At 45.8% G+C, this 19,809-nt stretch overlaps 10 protein-coding genes across 10 annotated transcripts; 5 read left to right on the forward strand and 5 right to left on the reverse strand.

The window, feature by feature from the left end:
- Positions 1-130: 130 nt before the first annotated feature.
- On the reverse strand, positions 131-3,342 carry L203_104430 (uncharacterized protein; the record flags this gene model as incomplete). The annotated part of the gene is made up of 6 exons (XM_066213815.1): positions 131-462; positions 513-976; positions 1,040-1,119; positions 1,175-1,370; positions 1,419-1,525; positions 1,576-3,342. The coding sequence occupies 6 exons, from the start codon at positions 3,340-3,342 to the stop codon at positions 131-133; spliced, it is 2,946 nt and encodes a 981-aa protein (XP_066069912.1).
- Positions 3,343-3,580: 238 nt separating this feature from the next.
- L203_104431 (rRNA 2'-O-methyltransferase fibrillarin) lies at positions 3,581-4,722 on the forward strand (the record flags this gene model as incomplete). The annotated part of the gene is made up of 5 exons (XM_066213816.1): positions 3,581-3,734; positions 3,779-4,095; positions 4,141-4,306; positions 4,356-4,604; positions 4,652-4,722. 5 exons carry the CDS (start codon positions 3,581-3,583, stop codon positions 4,720-4,722), a joined length of 957 nt encoding a protein of 318 aa, XP_066069913.1.
- A 306-nt stretch (positions 4,723-5,028) lies between these two features.
- On the reverse strand, positions 5,029-6,185 carry L203_104432 (uncharacterized protein; the record flags this gene model as incomplete). Its single annotated transcript, XM_066213817.1, has 3 exons — positions 5,029-5,442; positions 5,500-5,643; positions 5,688-6,185. 3 exons carry the CDS (start codon positions 6,183-6,185, stop codon positions 5,029-5,031), a joined length of 1,056 nt encoding a protein of 351 aa, XP_066069914.1.
- Positions 6,186-6,541: 356 nt separating this feature from the next.
- On the forward strand, positions 6,542-8,179 carry L203_104433 (tubulin gamma chain; the record flags this gene model as incomplete). Its single annotated transcript, XM_066213818.1, has 6 exons — positions 6,542-6,590; positions 6,633-6,643; positions 6,882-7,064; positions 7,431-7,586; positions 7,631-7,939; positions 7,988-8,179. The coding sequence occupies 6 exons, from the start codon at positions 6,542-6,544 to the stop codon at positions 8,177-8,179; spliced, it is 900 nt and encodes a 299-aa protein (XP_066069915.1).
- Positions 8,180-8,255: 76 nt separating this feature from the next.
- Positions 8,256-9,377, reverse strand: L203_104434 (uncharacterized protein; the record flags this gene model as incomplete). Its single annotated transcript, XM_066213819.1, has 3 exons — positions 8,256-9,123; positions 9,177-9,230; positions 9,277-9,377. 3 exons carry the CDS (start codon positions 9,375-9,377, stop codon positions 8,256-8,258), a joined length of 1,023 nt encoding a protein of 340 aa, XP_066069916.1.
- A 1,762-nt stretch (positions 9,378-11,139) lies between these two features.
- Positions 11,140-11,911, forward strand: L203_104435 (uncharacterized protein; the record flags this gene model as incomplete). Its single annotated transcript, XM_066213820.1, has 4 exons — positions 11,140-11,177; positions 11,343-11,438; positions 11,483-11,596; positions 11,644-11,911. The coding sequence occupies 4 exons, from the start codon at positions 11,140-11,142 to the stop codon at positions 11,909-11,911; spliced, it is 516 nt and encodes a 171-aa protein (XP_066069917.1).
- A 1,646-nt stretch (positions 11,912-13,557) lies between these two features.
- On the forward strand, positions 13,558-14,409 carry L203_104436 (uncharacterized protein; the record flags this gene model as incomplete). The annotated part of the gene is made up of 5 exons (XM_066213821.1): positions 13,558-13,626; positions 13,674-14,013; positions 14,061-14,187; positions 14,230-14,323; positions 14,371-14,409. 5 exons carry the CDS (start codon positions 13,558-13,560, stop codon positions 14,407-14,409), a joined length of 669 nt encoding a protein of 222 aa, XP_066069918.1.
- A 342-nt stretch (positions 14,410-14,751) lies between these two features.
- Positions 14,752-15,312, reverse strand: L203_104437 (uncharacterized protein; the record flags this gene model as incomplete). Its single annotated transcript, XM_066213822.1, has 1 exon — positions 14,752-15,312. The coding sequence occupies one exon, from the start codon at positions 15,310-15,312 to the stop codon at positions 14,752-14,754; it is 561 nt and encodes a 186-aa protein (XP_066069919.1).
- Positions 15,313-16,632: 1,320 nt separating this feature from the next.
- Positions 16,633-18,011, forward strand: L203_104438 (pyridoxal biosynthesis protein PDX1; the record flags this gene model as incomplete). Its single annotated transcript, XM_066213823.1, has 8 exons — positions 16,633-16,814; positions 16,873-16,949; positions 17,006-17,052; positions 17,101-17,181; positions 17,232-17,273; positions 17,324-17,643; positions 17,698-17,786; positions 17,833-18,011. The coding sequence occupies 8 exons, from the start codon at positions 16,633-16,635 to the stop codon at positions 18,009-18,011; spliced, it is 1,017 nt and encodes a 338-aa protein (XP_066069920.1).
- A 464-nt stretch (positions 18,012-18,475) lies between these two features.
- Positions 18,476-19,741, reverse strand: L203_104439 (uncharacterized protein; the record flags this gene model as incomplete). Its single annotated transcript, XM_066213824.1, has 8 exons — positions 18,476-18,529; positions 18,581-18,747; positions 18,799-18,858; positions 18,904-18,935; positions 18,987-19,158; positions 19,206-19,266; positions 19,320-19,408; positions 19,489-19,741. 8 exons carry the CDS (start codon positions 19,739-19,741, stop codon positions 18,476-18,478), a joined length of 888 nt encoding a protein of 295 aa, XP_066069921.1.
- Positions 19,742-19,809: the final 68 nt, after the last annotated feature.

Genomic DNA, 19,809 nt, shown 5'->3' on the forward strand with positions numbered 1-19,809 from the left:
GATAGGTAATCAAGATTAAGCCATCCTCTGGGTCCCTTGTACAATCTATAATGGAACAATCCATCCTATGCTCCTAGTCCCTCGCATCCTCCCTGTTACACCCAGTGCGGATAATTGGATGATTGGATGTCTACTGCATCCTTTTGTAGAACAGCAGATACGCACATTTTTCCCTACCTCCAATCAGCCCTACTTTGCCATCCCTTGCTTCATCTTTGCCGACAATCACTTCTTTTTCCTGTACCTCTTTCACGTTCTCGTCGTCGAAATGTAACCACCCTCCGCTCCCATTGACGCTAGTGTCACTTTTATTTGGTAAAGATGAAGGTGAGGAGGAGCGAAGGGGTTTGGCAACGGCGACAGTATAATGTCCTCCCGAAGCGGATGAACCATGGTGATACACGACACCAAACAGTACATACTTGATCGGTGTAGGCGTTCGGTGGGATGGCGATATAATTTCTGTATTATGCATGAGCTACATGCCCACTCGTGTGCAAAGAGAAAATTACCCAGAGGAATGATCAGATCCACAGCATAGCTTACCCCTTTACCCCTCTTAACGACTCCACCCTCCTGGGCATCATACACAAACCTTTTTAAATGGCATATTAGGACCTTGGGCACAGTCTCGAGGTACACCGTCTTGGTGGCATCAACGTTCGTTCCTTTTGAAGCTGACCATACACCGGGAATAATTTCGGGCTGAGATAGAGCAAGGAGGGCGTCAGAAATCGACAGAACGGATGAGTGCTGAATGTCGAGTTGAAGAGGCTGGTAAGGTTCGATCGTGACACTGTCTTTTTGTCCCGGAGTGTGTAAAATACTTCTTAAACGCCCACCAAACAGTCGAGAGATGGCCGATTCGCGAGTTTCCGCCATACGTACCACATGTATTTTTTGTTTTTTGCCAACTTCAAGCCAGCCATCGGCGTCGCCTCCCACCGCATCTGGAGAAATGGGGTGTTCAATGCGTCTGTTGGCATCGGGATTAGAGCTAGCAGTGGCTAAAGAAGGACGTTTGGACAACTGGACGCACGACAAGAGGTACAAAATTTCTTCATGTAGAGTGTTTAGGAAAAAACCAAGATACTCTTCTGCATCTTCTTGGTGTCCCCTCTGTGACGTTTCAGATGGTCCATCAGCCATTCGTATGAGCAAACACCCAACTTACACGCATGGAATCAAACCTCTTGTTTTCTTTCATAGCATCATATACGTTTTCTGGGATAAAGGCTTCTGGTTCTCGCTTAGGTTCTAATTTAGCCTTTCCTTCCTGCCCTTGCTGGCCGTTTGTATGAGCAGATGACTCTGCTTGTTGGATTTGCTGCTGGCCAGAGGAAATAACGAATTTTTGTAAAAACACAATCCTACACACGTCTCAGCTAACCCGATCAGAAAAGGCCCATACAACATACATGGCTTCTAGAAGAGGCGTTTTCTTTGCCAAGTCGGCTTTTAGTCTTTTACCAAGCTCTTCAAACAACTCTGTGAAAGGGGAGCAATACACAAGCACTTGTAAAATCTACAATCAAACATGAGGTCGAGTATACATGATAAACCAGTCAAACTCACGGTGTTAGCAAAACACATGTTGCCAGTGTTTATCAATCCTCTCGGCACACACGATTTTTCTACCATTTTGCCTTTTCCAATCTTTCCTGTGAGTTCCGTCCTCTGAGCGTTTCGTATCGCATGAGCTCCTTCACTCAGTAACTTAACCAGTTCCAACTGTGGGTTGGGCAATGCACTATTCGCTGCGGCTGCATAATTAAAAACTGGTTTGGACCCTGATGGGGTAGAACAGGTGGTGGAAGGACCAGCTTCACTTTCGTTTTCTACGCCGCTTGCCTTCTCTGGTGTAGAAACAGACAACTTGGACGTCGTTGATGAAGGGGTAGATGAAGGACGGAGAAGAGCCGCCCATGATTTGGGTTTAGGTGGCGGGGCGGGTGTAGAGGATGGCTGGGATATTGGAGGAGCAGAAGCAGTTGTGGGTGCAGGACTTGGAGTGGACACTATGGAGTCCTCAACCGGTGCCTTTTCTTCAGCTGTTTTCAAGGGCAAATCAGTTGCTATCTTTTCTTCGTCTGTTTTAACCTCTGCCACCCTCTCTTCCAACCGGCTGTTATCGTCTTTGGGCTCCACACTACCAAAGACCAAGCGCAAGGAATCCCTCTTGTTTTTTCCGTTGCTCCAAATCACCCTCTTGCCGCGTCCTTCCTCCTGCCTCCTACACTTTTTGCCATGTTCACTGCGTTTCGTTTGGTCAAATTCTAGCACAATGTCATCGGGAATGTTGGCTTGCAACGACAAGGCATATGTGTTGCTTTTGATCTCATTATTTGGTCGACCATCCACAAGCACAATCTTACCCCTCGTGCCTTCTGGTGCAGTAAAAGTGGAAAGTGTATCAGCCGTTATAAAGGTAAGCGCTCGCACACCTCCAGAAACAATAGAGGCATCATCATCCTTCGCTGCTTTCTCAGCGATAGCCGGTACATCCTCTCCAATTTCACCAGGTATGCTCGGAGATTGTACAGGCTGGGAAGGGTTTGCAACGACCGGAAGTACAAGCTTGGGCTTTACCATCGCTGCAACGCCATGGTCAGTATCCTGTACCACAGTCGCTCCAGCATGTAAAGCCGGAGATGGGACATGGCCGTTTGGGAATTCCAAACGTTGTTGTGATGCAGTGTCCTGATTCGCAAGAGTCGGGAAAGAAGGTTGAGAATTCGGCATTTGGCCATGTCCAGTTGCTTGAAAATTGGGTCTACCCCTGTTGTATTTGAAACCTTGAGCCGTGGGATTCAATTTTCCACCTCCTACATGTATTCCTCCCCTTCCATACTCGGCATACCCTCCATACCCATATGGTCCCATATGTGGCGGTCTATACGAATATCCCACTCCACCGCCAAAAGCATAAGGATGGTTTGGAGGATACTGAAATGACGGCGACAGCATCATACCTGGCACTCCCTGCGGTCTTCCTTGGACGCCTCCTGATGTTGCCAGCGGCGACGCCATAACCACTTGCTCACCGCCGACCTCTGACGATACCTCCTCTACACCTCCCTGCCGCTGGTAGACTCCAGGCGCGTTTGAAAAGTCAGCATACCCTCTGTACCCACCATAACCACCGCCATAGTCGCCATATCCACCGTATCCGTTCTGCATCGTCGCTGGCCCCGGACCCGGCACCCCTGGCATCATCGACGCCCCGGTCCCATAGCTAAACGACGGTGGATAGGCCGACGGTGCAGGGTACTGTGGGTAAGCGTGCGGTGGTAGTGGCGGTGGTCTATAATACCCATTGTACGCGTACGGGTTTGAAGTCATCTCAGAGGCGCGTGGCTGGCGTAGCACTGGGCAAGCCGTCGGCAGATGCTGCAAAGTAGAACCACAAAAGAAAAGAAATGTCTGAGAGCGAAATAGGAGAGAAGGAATATTCATTATTATTTCGCGGTTTTCTCCCAGACAAAAAGGTCACGTGACACAAGAGTTGCACTTTTTTCGTTCTTTTCTTTTTTGAATCCTTATTCATCCACATCTACGTCTACAGTTTAAAAAAGATAAAATGACATTCGGAGACAGAGGCGGTCGTGGCGGTGCTCGAGGTGGCCGAGGTGGTGGTCGTGGAGGTGGAGGTGGAAGAGGAGGTGCTCGAGGTGGATTTGGTGGTGGATTTGGTGGTGGTCGTGGTGCTGCTCGGGGTGGTGCTGGCGCTCGAGGTGCGTGTGTTGTTTCTTGGCTGGTTGTGTCTGACTTGTTGCAGGGCGAGGTGCTCCTCGAGGTGGTGGTCGCGGCGGACGAGGTGGTGGCCGTGGTGGCAAACCTGGTCTCGGTATGAGAGGCGCGGGAAGCGTGACGTTGGAACCCCACAAGCATGAAGGTGTCTACATCGCCAAGGGAAAGGAGCATCTTTTGGTTACCCGAAATATGACCCCGGGAGAGTCTGTCTATGGAGAAAAGCGAATTAGCATTGCTACCACCAATGCGGAGGGCGAAGAGGAAAAGATAGAGTACCGAGTTTGGAATCCGTTTAGGAGCAAGCTGGCGGCTGGTATATTGGGTGGTCTCGACAACATCTATGTGAGCTGGTTATCGTCGCTGTTGGCTTGTTGCTGATGAATCAAGATCAAACCCGGAGCCAAGGTTCTCTACCTCGGTGCTGCTTCTGGTTCCTCTGTCTCTCATGTCTCGGACGTCGTTGGTCCGGATGGGGTTGTCTATGCTGTTGAATTCTCCCACCGACCTGGACGAGAGCTGATTGGGATGGCCAAAAAGAGGACCAACGTTGTCCGTAAGTTGACCAGTTATTCGTTTTTGCAGTTGATTAACAGAATCATTAGCCATTGTTGATGATGCCCGACACCCGCAAAAGTATCGCATGCTCGTCCAAATGGTCGATGTCATTTTTGCCGACGTTGCCCAGCCAGATCAAGCACGTATCATTGCCCTCAATGCGCATCATTTCCTCAAGAACGGCGGAGCTATCGTTATCTCTATCAAGGCCAATTGTATCGATTCGACGGCGCCCGCCGCACAAGTGTTTGCGAGTGAAGTCAACAACATGAGAAAAGAGGGTATCAAACCCAAGGGTGAGTTAGCTTCGTATTACGCAAAGAGTGTGCTGATGAGTCATTAGAACAACTTACACTTGAACCTTATGAGCGAGATCATGCCATTGTTGTCGGTATCTATCAACGCCACACCTAATTGCCCAATCCCGTTACTTTTTTGTCCTCTCAAAACCATCATTCGGCAAAGCAAGAATGACTCTTTATCCAAATATTCGTATTTTCTCTTGCCGACGTTTTATCGGGCGGCTTTTTTCTCTCTAGTTGATTTTTTGCATGTATGAAAACTTAGAATGCTAACACTTGCATGTTACATAATTGTGCATTTGTTCTATATATGCCCAACACTGTAATCAAGATGAATATCACGATACCTGGTATCACTGAAATGATATCAAAATCAATGTTGACCCAATAGAAACCTTGTCACATCATCACGCTGTTCTCAACGTTGAAGTGAGCTTTTCCATCCGGATGGTACATCCCATTTCCACCTTCCAATCTTTTCCAGTTCTCTTTTTGCCGTTTCATATGCGTCTATATACTGGGCATCATCTTTCAGCCAGTGCCATCCTACGGCACCCTGATCTGCTCTGCGAAAAAATTCTCTGTGCCAATTCCTAAGCTTATCCCATAGATCCAGTCGCCTTAAGCCTGTACACGGATCTGGTGACTTAGGAGAATGAGTAAAAGCACCTTTGTACTGCGCTAACTGCGATGTGCGAGGTGATTGAAAACATGATTTAGGGGCAGACGGTGATAGAGGGAGTGAAAATAGTAGCTCCCCTATACTAGCATCTTCATGCCACTGCCGATACTGATAGTCCTCGGGGATGTCTGTCATGGCCAGAGTTTTGACCTGTTGGGCACACGCCATTTCAGTAAACGCTTTTCCTTGGAACAAGTAAACACATACCACACCCCAAGAGAAGCCATACATCATTCCTTCAAAGTAATGATGGTATTTCGTCGATCGTCCAAGTCCCGTACCGACATACGACGGGTTAGCCGGGTCTTGCTTGAGGAGAAAGGGAAGAAGGTTGGGAAGGATAGGGAATGTCTGGAGAATGTTAGAGGTCTTGTGTGATCAACAAAGACACTTACATCGTCATCACATTTGAGCACCCACAAGCCAACTCTTTTCCTTCTCCCTACCCATCTAAGCCATTCCAACGACTTGCCCTCATTCATATTTTCGCCTCCCCTTAGCCCCTCCAATCTCACTAGGTCCCCATACAACTTTTCCTCTCGATCAATCTCAAGCGCCTCTTTTTCGTCATAAATGGCATGGCCAGGAGGTGGTTTACCCAGTACAAATTTGACTTCTATCAGATGGCGATACGCTTCTGGAATTGTCTCAAGCGTTGAATGATGGCGAATCAAGTCTCGCCGTAAGCGTGCCTTTGTCGTTGGCATGGAAAATATATGCAGCATGAGCAACGCTGGACTGACCAGCTCTCCGTTGACCCATTCAGCTGGCGTCAGAGCCGGGATTGGCCATTCTCCTGGCCATGTAGATTGCTTCAGCACTTCTACAATGTGAATCGATGGCGTTTCTCCCTTTGGCATACCCACATACGGTGCGATTAGTGGCTGTAGCATCGACGGCGTATAGTGCATGATAACATTGAAGCGTTGATGGCTCCCTATGTGGCAGAAGGTAGCGATTGTGGGATAAAGAGTTTGTGCTGCAAAAATCGTGGCGACAATAACAAGAGCCAGCAACAAAAGAGAAGTCCGTCGAAGCATTATACTAAGAATGAAAAGACAATGTACAAATTCATAAACGAATTTGTCCGCATTTTAATAGGTTTGTATTGTTTTATTTAGGTCTCTCAGATTTGATGGTGGCGAAACGCGTTATCTTGACGCCTCTTGTTACGTAATGTGGTGGCGTCTCTTGACGCGTCGCGTGTAGATGTAAATTGTTTTTGAATTTGAATCTATCAAAAGTCATCATGGGCAGAGAAATAATATCGCTACAAGCAGGTCAAGCTGGAAATCAAAGTATGTATCTGTGACGATGAGCGGCGGCTGATATATGTATAGTTGGCGCACAAGTAAGCAAGGAGTGACACACTTGGGACTGACATGGCAGTTTTGGCAAAAATTATGTGCAGAGCACGGCATATCTCCTCAAGGCGACCTGGAAGATTGGGCGGCAGAGGGTGGCCATGGCGACCGCAAAGATGTATTCTTTTATCAGGCGGACGATGAACATTACATCCCCCGTGCCATTCTCATCGACCTGGAGCCAAGAGTGAGTTAAGCTTGGAAGCTTCATGGCTGATAGTACAGGTCATCAACACTATCCTGACGTCGCCATTCAAAGGGCTCTACAATCCGGAAAACATTTATGTCTCCAAAGATGGTGGCGGTGCGGGCAATAACTGGGCTCAGGGGTACAGTGCAGGCGAAAAGGTCTATGATGATTTGATGGAGATGATTGATCGAGAGGCAGATGGAAGCGATTCTCTAGAGGTAAGCTGTTACTATCCGAACCAATTGCTAAGTAGGTCTAGGGTTTCATGCTGCTTCACTCTATAGCAGGTGGCACAGGCTCGGGACTCGGTTCATACCTTCTTGAACGACTAAACGACCGTTTTCCCAAAAAACTCATTCAAACTTACTCCGTCTTTCCTGAATCATCTGACGTTGTCGTTCAACCGTACAATTCATTGCTGGCGACAAAACGTTTGGTCAACAATGCTGATAGTGTAGTGGTGCTTGACAATGCAGCTTTGACAAGGATAGCGGCCGATAGATTACATGTGCAGGATCCGAGTTTTGTGCAGACAAATCAACTCGTGAGTGGTTTATGAATCGGGCTAGACTGACCTTGGGCAGGTATCGACAGTGATGGCAGCGTCGACGACCACGCTCCGATATCCCTCCTATATGAATAACGACCTCGTCGGTATTATAGCCAGTCTTATACCTACACCAAGATGTCACTTTTTGATGACTTCTTATACTCCATTTACTGGTGATGAAATTGACAAGGTGAGATTGTGTCCACTATGGAGGGTCATACTCACAGCCTGTAGGCGAAATCAATTCGCAAAACAACGACTCTTGACGTCATGCGGCGGCTTCTCCAGCCGAAAAACCGCATGGTGTCTACAACATCTACCAAATCATCTGCCTATATTTCTTGCCTCAACATCATTTCTGGGGATGTTGACCCGACAGATGTGCACAAGTCATTGTTGAGAATACGTGAAAGGCAGCTTGCAAATTTTATTCCATGGGGTCCAGCCAGCATACAAGTCGCATTGACAAGAAGAAGAGGGATGGGAGCGGGGAGCAATAGAGTCAGTGGCGTGATGATGGCAAACCATACAAGCATGGCTTCTGTGCGTCTGTTCTAATAATCTGACTGCTGGATGCTCACTCGTTATTAGCTCTTCAAAAGGATGATTCATCAATACGATATGCTTCGTAAGCGCAATGCGTTTTTGGAACAATATAAAAAGGAGGAAATGTTTGCGGATGGATTAGATGAGTTTGACGATGCGCGCCGAGTCGTTGCAGAGTTGCAGGAAGAGTACCTGGCAGCAGAGAGACCGGATTATATCGATTACGGCGGCGAGTAGACGAGTTTTGTGGGTAGTCTGTCTTTGGGATCATTTTAGATGTACAACATATTCCATCGCATACTTATAAAAAGTGTTACAACCCATACTCTACTTTCCACTTGTCCAACAGTTGCAGACTGACATTTGAACCTCCACAAACTTCAAGCACAACAATGCTCTGCTCCGTTACACCCATCACTTCCCTCAATTTCCCGGAATATATCATAGCGAGTGTAGCGCCACAAGCCGGCTCCACCAGAATCCGTTCATCGTCTGCAAACCTCAAACAGGCATCCACCGCTTGTCGGTCAGTCACGACAACGCTGGTCACGTTTCCTCTCTCTGCCACCTGCAACGCCTTTTGCGCCACTCGCACGCAGCCAAGAGATGTCGCAATAGATTTGATACCGGGGAGTGTGACCACGTGTCCGGCGCGAAGGGCTTCAGCGAACGATTCTGCTCCTTGCGTTTCCACGCCGACCACTCGGGTCTGACAGCCAACGGTGACACCACATTCCTCGAGACCCTGACAGATCCCAATCAAGAGCCCTCCGCCGCCTACCGAGCATACAATCGCATCCGGCGGCACACCCAACAGCTGGTCAACGAGCTCGTGTGCAACGCTTGAAGCTCCTTTCCAGATATCTGGATGATCAAATGGAGGAACGTATATCCCATACGGGTCTTGTGGCAACAGTGTCTCCCGAAGCCAATTGTCTGCTTCAGCAATCGTCTTCCCTTGCACAATCACAGTCGCCGCCCCTGCTCCCGCTTGTACAATGTTTTTCACCATTTCAGGTGACGTAGAGACGGGCACGACGACGGTCGAGGGATAACCGTAGAGGGCTGAGGCCGCAGTGACGCAGGCGAGTCCGGCATTGCCACCAGAAGAAGCGTAAAAGTGAAGAGGTGTGTCCGGAGGATAGCTCGAGATGCTCTGGCGAACAAGATTTCCTATGCCCCTGGCACATGGCCGGTCAGCCTCACACAGGATAGGACAAGACGATTGGCTTACCTTGATTTGAACGACCCCGAGGGTTGGAGGTTGTCGAGTTTGAGAAAGATGCGACTGACATGCTGTGAATATCGACCGGATCCAGTCAGTCTGCACTCACCACCCTGCCATGCGTGATAGCGCGGCCGACTCTACCAATGGTGTCTGGCGCCATGGTTGTGGAAGCTCGGGAGGAGGTGTCAGAAGGCTTGCCACTGTCATCCTTCTTTGAAATCAAATCAGTTAGTCAACGTTGACGGTGTTGGTGGATCAGTATGATGAATAAGTTAGTAGTGAATGGGTCAGTCCAGTCGCAACGCCTTTTATATATATCTCTCTCTCACCGGTTACCATATGTATCAGTTTTTCCATTCCTATTTCCCCAAACACCTACAAAGTCACGTGCAGTTCGAATGGCAGCTGGTCATTACGCTTGGAGCATTAACACGATAAACTGTTCAACTGTAAAAAAAGGAAAAAAAAAAAAAAACATTTCCCACAAGTTCTTGGAAAATAAAAAGAAACAAGTTGGAAAATGAAAATTGGCCATGACCATGGACGGAAGCAAAATGAACTAGCATAAGGTATCAGGAATGGACGATGGGTGATGCATAGGCGCGTGGGATAGTTGGCACGCCTAAATTCAATAACACGTCATCTAGCCCATTAGAAAGTCTTGTTCTGTTCTGAATCTTTATGCTATCTATATAAACGGGATCAAATCGACAAATGGCGTTGATATAATTGGGCGTTTGAATGTCACGAATAAAGCATTGTACGTAATCACGGAAGCAATTTTTGACTATATTCAACTCGGCCCGAATGGATCGATGTATTTTGCATGTACAACTTGAGCTGCCTTGTTCAATTCACCATATCTCGTCTAATACCAATGATGAAGCTTGAAACGCAATGCTCTTCGACTTGCAGTTGTTGATTGCATCTGTGGGCATGTCAAGCTTGCAGGCTGGCTCATCTGATGGCTCACGGCTTCACCCGACATGACTCTTCTAGCCATTTAAATGAACATAGCTCCAACTTGCTTATTAGTGATACATGGCATATACGGTAATATTCAAATACACAACATGGGAAGAGATAAGAGTGACAGCCATTAAACATTACGTAATTATTTTGGGTGTGGTAATTTCACGAATGAATACATGATCAATTCACATCTAACATTGCCACTCTCTACTGTCATTTTCACGTGCCATGCCATTAAAGACACAATCACAAGTAGATATCTACGCGTCGCTACGAATGGCTGCTCCCATACACCACGCAGCTGCCAGTGACGCTGACCATTCTCTTACCCGAGTTCTTCCACCTTTCTTGTGTTCATTGCCCAGTGGCAAAGTCAGAGGCTGCTAGAAGAGTCGTCAAGAATGGTTGCCTGGAAATTTGGATGGACTTGACAACCATCCGGCGTCCACCGACTTGCCCAATGAAGGCATCTGTTGTGCCACACTGGGTTTTGATGACAACTATGTGAATAGTATGTATGAAGGCGTTCCAATACAGCAAATGTAGCACTGGTGTTGCATGAAACGAAGTATATGAAAGCATTCTACAGTTGATCTATATATATCTATTTCCTTGTGCTCTCCGTTGACGCACCTCCGTCTTCACCACTCCCAGTGGTAAGTGCTGACGCACTTACACCCAAGTATTTCCCCTTGTATCCTCATCAGATGTTATCGCAAAATGCAGAAAAGACGGCTTTCCAATTCCTCTTTGCTGATTGGTGGAACGAGTGTTTTGTTTGGTTCGACCCGTGAAAACGTTGAGTGTCTTTCCAGACGGAAAGCGTCTTGCAAGGCTGTTGGAACTTGACTCGAGAGTGGTCAAGCGAATAGACACAGTCTAGGAGATAACAGCCGCTCAGAGGACAGTCCGAAAGATGCCGTCTTTGGTTGTATATATAAAAGCAAGGAGATAGGAGATGGGTACGGCTTGTTACAAACCCTAAACTCGAATAGAAATGAGTGTGTCTATTGAACAAGCCTTCTCTCACTGCCCGTCAGTGGACAAACCCTTGGTGGCTCTCCAGGTTGCCCATTCGCAAAGTGAGTCGTTGTCATGAATATTAGGAATAATCGAGATGCACGCTTTGTACCAAAAGGTCACAATAATGCAATCTACGCTGCGTTATTATCTATTGGCTATATTTATGACAATTACTAGCTTTTACTTGGTACCTGTCGAGTCTACTGGCAAGCCTCTCCCTGGGTATCACCCCGGACAGTATCTCGCCGTCTTGGGACACAAACAGGTTAGGCAGTGAGTATGGCATGGTTGGGTGACTATGAGCCGACGCTGTCAAGATATTCCTTGTCGGATTCACCCAATGGCAAATACTTTTGCATCTCTGTCAAGCGAGAGGATGGCATTCCTGTCCCTATCTCGGCTGACCCAAATGTTCCCGCCGATCCAGGATGGTGAGTTGGGCATCTACCCGTCGCGAATGCTTGATTGACCTAGGCAGGATGAGTAACCTCTTGCATAAAGAGCTTCACGAAGGAGATCACATTGATGTGGCTTCGCCTTATGGCGACTTTTCCTTTACCTATGCTACGGTAGCACGTAATGAAGATGTTTATGCGTTTGGATCCTATTGGAGAGACATTGCTAAAAAGCGTAACAACATCATCTACAAGGTGTTTTATTCTTCTCCTGGCACTGGCGCCATGTTGGGCAAAAACGATGACCACAAAGGTAGAATGGATTTGCAAGACGAGACCACCCAGTATTAGTAAGATAAATTTCCTGTGAAACGTTCAAGTTGGCTGACAAAGATGTGTTTGCTTGTGTGGCCCAGCTAATTTCATGTCGGACAAGCTACATGAGCTCCAGTCTCGCGGCGTTGATGAGCAGCAAATACATATTGAGTTGTTTGCTGCGGGAGATTTGCCATCAGTATCCCATTAGACGGATGCTAGATTTATCTCTTATTGCCGTAAGAGATATGCAAGTTCAATGCCGATGTATGTGTATGAGTACAGGAAGGATTGAAGCAGCGGTTGGTGATCCGTGGTTATTGTAAACAGCTGTTGAACTTACACCAACGTTGTGTCTATGGTCACTCTGGATGGATGCGCATAATACATATATGACAAATGTGACTGATGGTCATCATGGTGATGTTTCAATATTGACATGCTTAATGTCTGCCAAACCACAATGCTATGTGATACGATATGCCCAGCTGTCTAATGCTAACTCGGTCCTGTTGTAAATGCAAAAAGAAGAGTAAAAGAGAGATGCATTTTATCTTAGTGTTGGAGTAATATATACGGCAAGTGCCACTATATATACCATCTCCAAGGAGGTTAATTGACCATTGCGTAAGACGTGTTGAATGGTATTACACTTTTTTCGTCTCTGTTGTTTCAATCTGCTTTTTGTTTTGATAGGCGAGCCATTCATTCTAGCAGACCCTTTTGTGGCATGGCTAGTATTCAACGAGATTCAAGACGGTAACAGCAAAGGCAGCCAAGAAAGAAGATTAGTTGCGGCCAGTTGACCGCTGGCTAAACCTGCTTGGAGATATGAATCTTTGAACTAAGCCTCTTCGTCAATCGTGTCAAATCCCATAGAAGCTCATCGTGCAATAAAACCGTCTTTGTCAAAGAGCACAGCTGTAAACGTGGGCTCCGGTTACGGATAAAGAGAAGCCGCTGTATTGCCGTAGACGATAAATGGCTGTGTTGCGCAGATCTGGAAGAGTTTGAAACGTTACCGGTGAGGGATTGTAAGTCAGGCATTGCTGTACTTGATACGCCGTTCCACGTGTCAAATACAGTTGCTTCGTTGCCTAACCTCACTGAGCCCAAATCTCGCCGCATGCCTAAGCTTCATTCTGTAATCCTCCTTGCTTTGCGTTTTGATAAGTGGTCGCAGTAGAACAGCCGCATCGTCTTCCACAGCCGGCATGGTCAGATTGCTACCCATCTTGTATGCTACTGGGAATGATTGGGCAAACGACATTCGGCAAGACTCGTCGTTGACCTATGACTCTCCATTCACCTCATATAGGTTGAGACTATGTAAATCAATAACCAAGTAGAGTCCAACTAATCCAGATTATCTCATCAGCGATGACAACGACTTTTCTACTCACACAATCGCTCTCCTCAATCCGTCGAAACCATCTCCTTGCTGGACAACTTGCGTCGTCAAGTTGTCTTTTTGAATTTCGCTGATTCAACTTTTCTCATAAAAAGTGCAACGACGGAAGCAAAATATCTCCCCATATGACCTCCACCTCCCATGAGATAAGATTGTAAATCCGATGACGCCATCACATACACCATAAGACGTTACTCGTCTTTTTATCATTTCTCAAAAAGATATAAAAGATTCAGCTTACAACATTCCCATCCTGCAATAATAGACCACCATGGCAGCGCTTCGACTGGGAGATATCGCTCCAAACTTTGAAGCAGAGACCACCCATGGCAGAATCGATGCAAGTGGTAGCGACGCCCATGGATCCTTGACTGACGGTCGGCATAGTTTCACGATTGGCTCGGCGGATCTTGGGCTATACTCTTTTCCCATCCGGATGACTACACCCCAGTCTGTACGACTGAACTCTCTGCTGTCAATCTATCCTATGCCGATTTTGCATCCCGTGGTGTCAAGCTTATAGGTCTTTCTGCCAACACGATTGAATCCCACCAGAACTGGATCAAGGATATTGAAAATCTGACTCCGGGAGGACCTTCTTTACAGTTTCCCATCATTGGCGATGAGGACAGGAAGGTTTCTGAACTGTACGGAATGCTGGACCACCTCGATGCCACCAATGTAGACAAGAAGGGTATTCCCTTTACCGTCCGGACCGTTTTCATCAGCAAGTATTGTAGCGTCCGACGACGGCAAGCTAATATCTCCTTCTAGTCGACCCCAATAAGCAGATTCGACTTACCTTTGCCTATCCCGCTTCTACCGGTCGAAACTTTCCAGAAATCCTTCGTGTGATTGACTCTCTTCAACTCGGTGACAAGCACAAGATTACGACCCCTGCGTACGTCTTGGTGTTTTGCAGGGTAACTGACAGTTGACATAGCAACTGGAAACAAGGCGACGATGTTATCGTCCATCCCTCTGTCCAAGGAGAACAAGTAAAAGAGCTGTTTGGCGACCATGTCAAGACTGTCTACGTGCGTCGCTTTCCCTTAATCAAAAGCTGCCTGACCATGTATTCTAGCCTTACCTTCGATTCACCAAAGACCCTTCCAAGAATTAGCCATCTCCGTTTGGTTTGAATTGAGCCTGAGAATAGTAGCATGCTATCCATTGGGTAAAGATTAGAAATATGACAAGCAGTTTTCAGTCATCCTGTGTCATTGTATGTACACTCATCATCCCATCGCTCATGCATGGAAGCGCCTTCAGACGCAACAAGGAAATGGATGAGTATATGGCCAAGTATATGAAACTAGACGACAAACTCGCTTGAACCATGCAATGTGGCGAGATCCACATAGTATCAACACACGACATGTCTCCAATAGCTCGCCATTCTGATTCTTTTCAAAAGATTACTACCTCAACGTCCATTCCTCGTTCTCTGACCATTACAGTCTTTCTATGGTTTTTCATCCTTGTCGGAGCCATAACCTGAATCGTCGGTCTCATTACCTGAATCGCCGGTATCATCACTTTTAGCACCTTCCTTTTTGGCACCTTTCTTTTTAGTAACTTTTTCTTCGGTAACTTCTTCGGTAACTTCTTCGGTAACTTCTTTTTTGGTATCGCTATCACCAGCGGTATCGTTACCGGACTGGCTTTCTGCGTCCGTCTTATTTCCCTCACTTTCGTCTCCCTGTGTGAAATATGCTGGATATGCACTCTCCAAAGTCGTGAGAAACTTTTGGGTCTGTTCCGACGCCGTTTTAAGGTAACCATGATACCTTCTTATAGTATCCTTATCTAAACCTAATGTTGTGAGATCTTTTTTGGACCACTTATATAAAATGTCTCCAAATTTTTGCTCGTACCTAATAGCGTTTTTGAAATTAGATCCAGTGAATTCGGAATACTTTGAACCAGATTTCTCGGACGCTGCCTTAGTAGAATTGCCACCTTCTGGGCTAGAGGTTTCTGCAGCGGTTTTTGATTCTGCTGTCTCGGTATCTGAATCGCCCATGTTCTAGGTTGTTTGCGTTGCGTTGGTAGCTGGAAAGAATTGGAGATGGTAGAATGATGGTTCAAGATATAAAAACAGACGGCAAACGTTTACATATCTGCTTATGAAATACCTCCATTGTCCAATCTTGTTGGCGCTGAACGACCATGCAAGGCATAATGGATGAGTCGAGGGTGTTGCAATGTGGAGTCTTTCCACAAGGGAAGGGATTCACTCACATAAAGGATTTCAACTTGACTTTTGTGATCGTTTCTATCCAGACTCGTCCCTCTGCGGGCTGTGTATATATGTTTGAGGAGTGAGCGATGGTGAACGTTGTGTGGTTGGGTGTCTTTTTTGCGATACGGTTAAAGAGCTGCAAGGTGCTGGGTGGATGAGATGGGAGAGTGAACATGTAGGTGAGTGTTGGAGATACAAAACTATTTTATAAAAGTGTTCTCTCCTTTCACTCGCTCACATTTGTCTTTCCTGTCTTACTCGCCTTCTTGTCATAACGTTGGAATGATGACGTGGAATATAGCCAATAAGTAAGAATGCAACTCGGGTTGTATTTTTGTGACCTTTTTGTACAGAGCGTGGATTTGAATGGTTGATATTCTTCATGACTGTACGTCGGTTTGACTTTAGGGCTGTTTGGCTTTAGAGCACATGCTTGATGGTTTCTCAGACTTGCATATATCTTTCTGGACACCTAGTCGGTTGGCAACATCTCTTCTTGACGCTTGATAAAAATCATTTGTAATAGCCAAAAGCCGAGCTGTGAGTAGACTGACTCTGACTGTGTTTGATATCTTGTCCCAGGTCATTCAAAAAGTTGTTTAGCCTGACATGTATCTCTGTTGATACTAGCAGTCGAGGAGATGAAACCTGTCAGGCTTAGTATTGTAATCATTGCTAAACACGGGTGGAAATGTCATGGACTACTGACGACAATACAGCAAATACTGGCAATCATGTCCACAGCTAGGGTGGTATGAGGCATCTCATAAAGCAAAGAGCTATAGTTTTGGGTAGAGCTGGCGTTTATGGCTTTGGTTGGAAACGTTACAATGTCAAACGATAGATTGGCTGCTTAGAGATTAAATATATTATGTGAGTTATAAATAAAAGATATCGATATATAATTCTAATTGTATCTCGGCTAAATGGGCTGAAAAGCCGAACGTTTACGTAATTATTCGACTACCTGAAATTTCCTCCATCGAGTCATTTTCCAATACCTAGATCGATTTCCATCTCTTTTTTTTTGGTTTTGTTTTCTTTCTTTCTATTCAAATTCCTTTTCTTCTATTTCACTTCCTCCTTCTCTAACAAAACAACATGTCTTCTGTAGAGCCCACTATTGTCCATTCCTCTCAACCAGCTTGTAATGGCACACCCTCTGTCAACACTGGCGCTGGTACGTCCACTCCCTCGCTGGGCCCTAGGTCTGGTGCTCCTGGTAGTAGCGCCGGGGGAAGTTTTGGCGTCAAATCTGGTCTCGCTCAAATGCTCAAGGGAGGGTGAGTGAATGTGTGCAAAGGGAAAGCTGTAATTGCTTGTAAATTAATGATTACGTAGCGTTATCATGGATGTGATGAATGTTGAGCAGGCCAAGATCGCTGAAGCTGCTGGAGCTTGTGCTGTTATGGCTCTCGGTAGGCTCTAATCCTGGAGATGCTGTCCCAGGCTGACCACACACTTTTTTTTTTAGAGAGAATTCCTGCGAACATTCGTCGAGATGGAGGTGTTGCTCGCATGGTTCGTATCGTTGACCACAAAACCTTGTTATTATTAACATGCCTATAGTCTGACCCTGGTATGATCAAGGAGATCATTGACGCTGTTTCTATTCCCGTCATGGCCAAATGCCGAATAGGTCATTTTGTCGTGAGCTTTTCAAATATCCCCAACTATCTCGTCTGAACGATTTTTCTTAGGAAGCAAAAATTCTTGAAGTTTCCGGCGTGGACTATGTCGATGTCAGTGTGTTTATTGTATGGGTGTTTTTCAAATCACTAATATCCTACAGGAGTCCGAAGTCCTTACTCCTGCTGACGACCAACATCACATTAATAAGCACAATTTCAAAGTCCCCTTTGTCTGTGGTTGTAAGAATCTCGGCGAAGCCCTTCGCCGTATCTCGGAAGGCGCTGCCATGATTCGCACCAAGGGCGAAGCAGGTACTGGCGATGTGGTGGAGGCTGTTCGCCACCAGCGGGCTGTTATGAGCGATATTCGTAAAGCTGCTTCCATGACTGATGAGGAACTTTATGCTTTTGCCAAGGAACTTCAGGCACCTTATCATTTGTTGAAGGAGACTGCTAGACTCAAAAGGTTACCTGTTGTCTCGTAAATTAATTCGTTCTTGCCCTTTACCGTTGAATTTCTAATTGAAATATTCAGCTTTGCTGCTGGTGGTGTCGCTACGCCTGCCGATGCCGCATTGATGATGCAGCTTGGTTGTGACGGTGTCTTTGTCGGTTCAGGCATTTGTGAGTTGCTATCGTCTTGTGATATCCTTGGTAGTAATGATTTTAGTCTTGTCGGGCGATCCTGCCAAAAGAGCTCGAGCTATTGTTCAAGCCGTCACCCATTACAACAATCCGTCTATTCTTGCAGAAGTGTCAACCGACCTCGGAGAAGCCATGGTTGGCATCTCTACAGCTCAAGAGGGCAAAAATATTCAAGGGGGTCGACTTGCTGGTCGAGGCAACTAGAACGTCTGCTATTTGGTTTGGCTTTATTTTTATCAACAAGATTGAGAGTATTCAAAACTGTGATTAACCCATGGTAACCTTGTTAACACTATTGTGCAAAATAGAATCTGATAACTGAGAACAGGCAGTTGTTGTGTGGGTTATAAACCACTCGGGTCTTTAGATATGCATAATATTTTATCACTTGTATTGCTCATCAACATCACTATCGCGACATGCTCATTATGATATGCTATGCATGTTGTCGGCTTGACCTATAATATCCTCCTGCGAATAGGTTCCGTAGCCTGCTATGTTTTATCCACGACTTAGATACCCAAGTACCAGACCTGAACAAATGTCTCAAGCCCTACTGTTATGTCAAGGCACTAAATATCACTAGTAGGAATGCCGTATTCTTTTGCTCTGTTTAATCTTGCCTTCCCCGTTGAACGTAAAGAAGATGGATCGGGCTGGAAAGTATTTTACGCTTTACTGCTCTGTTGCTTCTCTTGTTTCTTTAAGTCTTGTAATAAGAACTATGAAACTGGTCACTTCCTCGAAGGGTATACAATGTCATTGTATCTCACCATTAACGCGGGCAAAGTGAAAATCGTACTCGCTAGTAAAATCATGACGGCATACAAACAAAAGAGTGGAGTGTCAACTTGATTGTTGTCGGGGTAGAGTCCAGTGTAGGTTTGAGAACCTGTAGCGGCGACGATGAAGAGCTTCAAAAAGACATTGGCCACCAAAACTTTTGGTCATTAGCAACAAACGAGTAATAAGAAGAATGATAAAGATATACAGAAATACTCAATTTCACCGTGACCTCTTGTGTCATATAGGCCGGGTGCATGAAAGGCATCTACTTCATGTCAGTATGCCCTTCGCATAGCAAAGATACACTCACCGATAAGCTGTTTGCAGATCGGGAACCTCCAGCTGGAAACAATGTCAGAATATCTTTCATATGATAAGATCAATGGGGCATACAATAAATCGGAACAGGCAGCAATGATAATGAGTATCCACATAGCCACATCAAACACGGCAGCAAAGACGACACCACCAAGATGCTTAGGTATGTTGGTGTTGCCCACGTAACCAGCATTGTGATCATTGTCCATACGGTCATAGATCCTTTGATCATTGCCGAGGTAATGGTCTGTCATCTATTAGCACAAAATTTTCCGTGACAACCAAAAAACGGACGCATGGTATCATTAAAGGTCTTGGTATTTTCAATGAAAATCATGATCCATACAATTAGTGGCTAGCACACAATTTAGCCACTGATATAGCTGGAACAGAGTGGTTGGAGCTCACCATCACAAGTGCCCCAACAGCGACAATCATCCACAGCTTACAAATCTTCAAGAAAAGATTGGGAAAGGTTTTTTCTCCAAGCCAAGAAGCTGTCATAATGAACGGTTAGAGGTTTTTTATATTGATAATTGGGTTATAAGGGTAAGAGTTTTGGGTCTTGGGTACTAACTTGAGTTTGAATAGACTGCTTTTGCAAACTTGACAGGATTGAGATTCTTGGAATTTAAAGTCTTGTGTTTAATCCAATATCTCAGCTTCTTCTGTCTTGATAGCTTTTTTGTGTCTAAGAGTGGTTTTGATAAAGAGTTTTGAGGTGGTGTGTCTTGAGTTGTGTTGAGGGAGGATGATAAGGTGAAGATGAAGGGGTAGTTATGTTGACGGTCGGTGTTGATGATTTGATAGACATCTTCAAGGTGTCCCATCTCGTTATATACTTGATTTCCTGCCGAAACAGCTGCCAAAAAGTTTCATATTTCTGTTACAGAAATCC

The sequence above is a fragment of the Cryptococcus depauperatus genome, chromosome 5 (genome assembly GCF_001720195.1).
Source record: "Cryptococcus depauperatus CBS 7841 chromosome 5, complete sequence".
Taxonomy (NCBI): domain Eukaryota; kingdom Fungi; phylum Basidiomycota; class Tremellomycetes; order Tremellales; family Cryptococcaceae; genus Cryptococcus; species Cryptococcus depauperatus.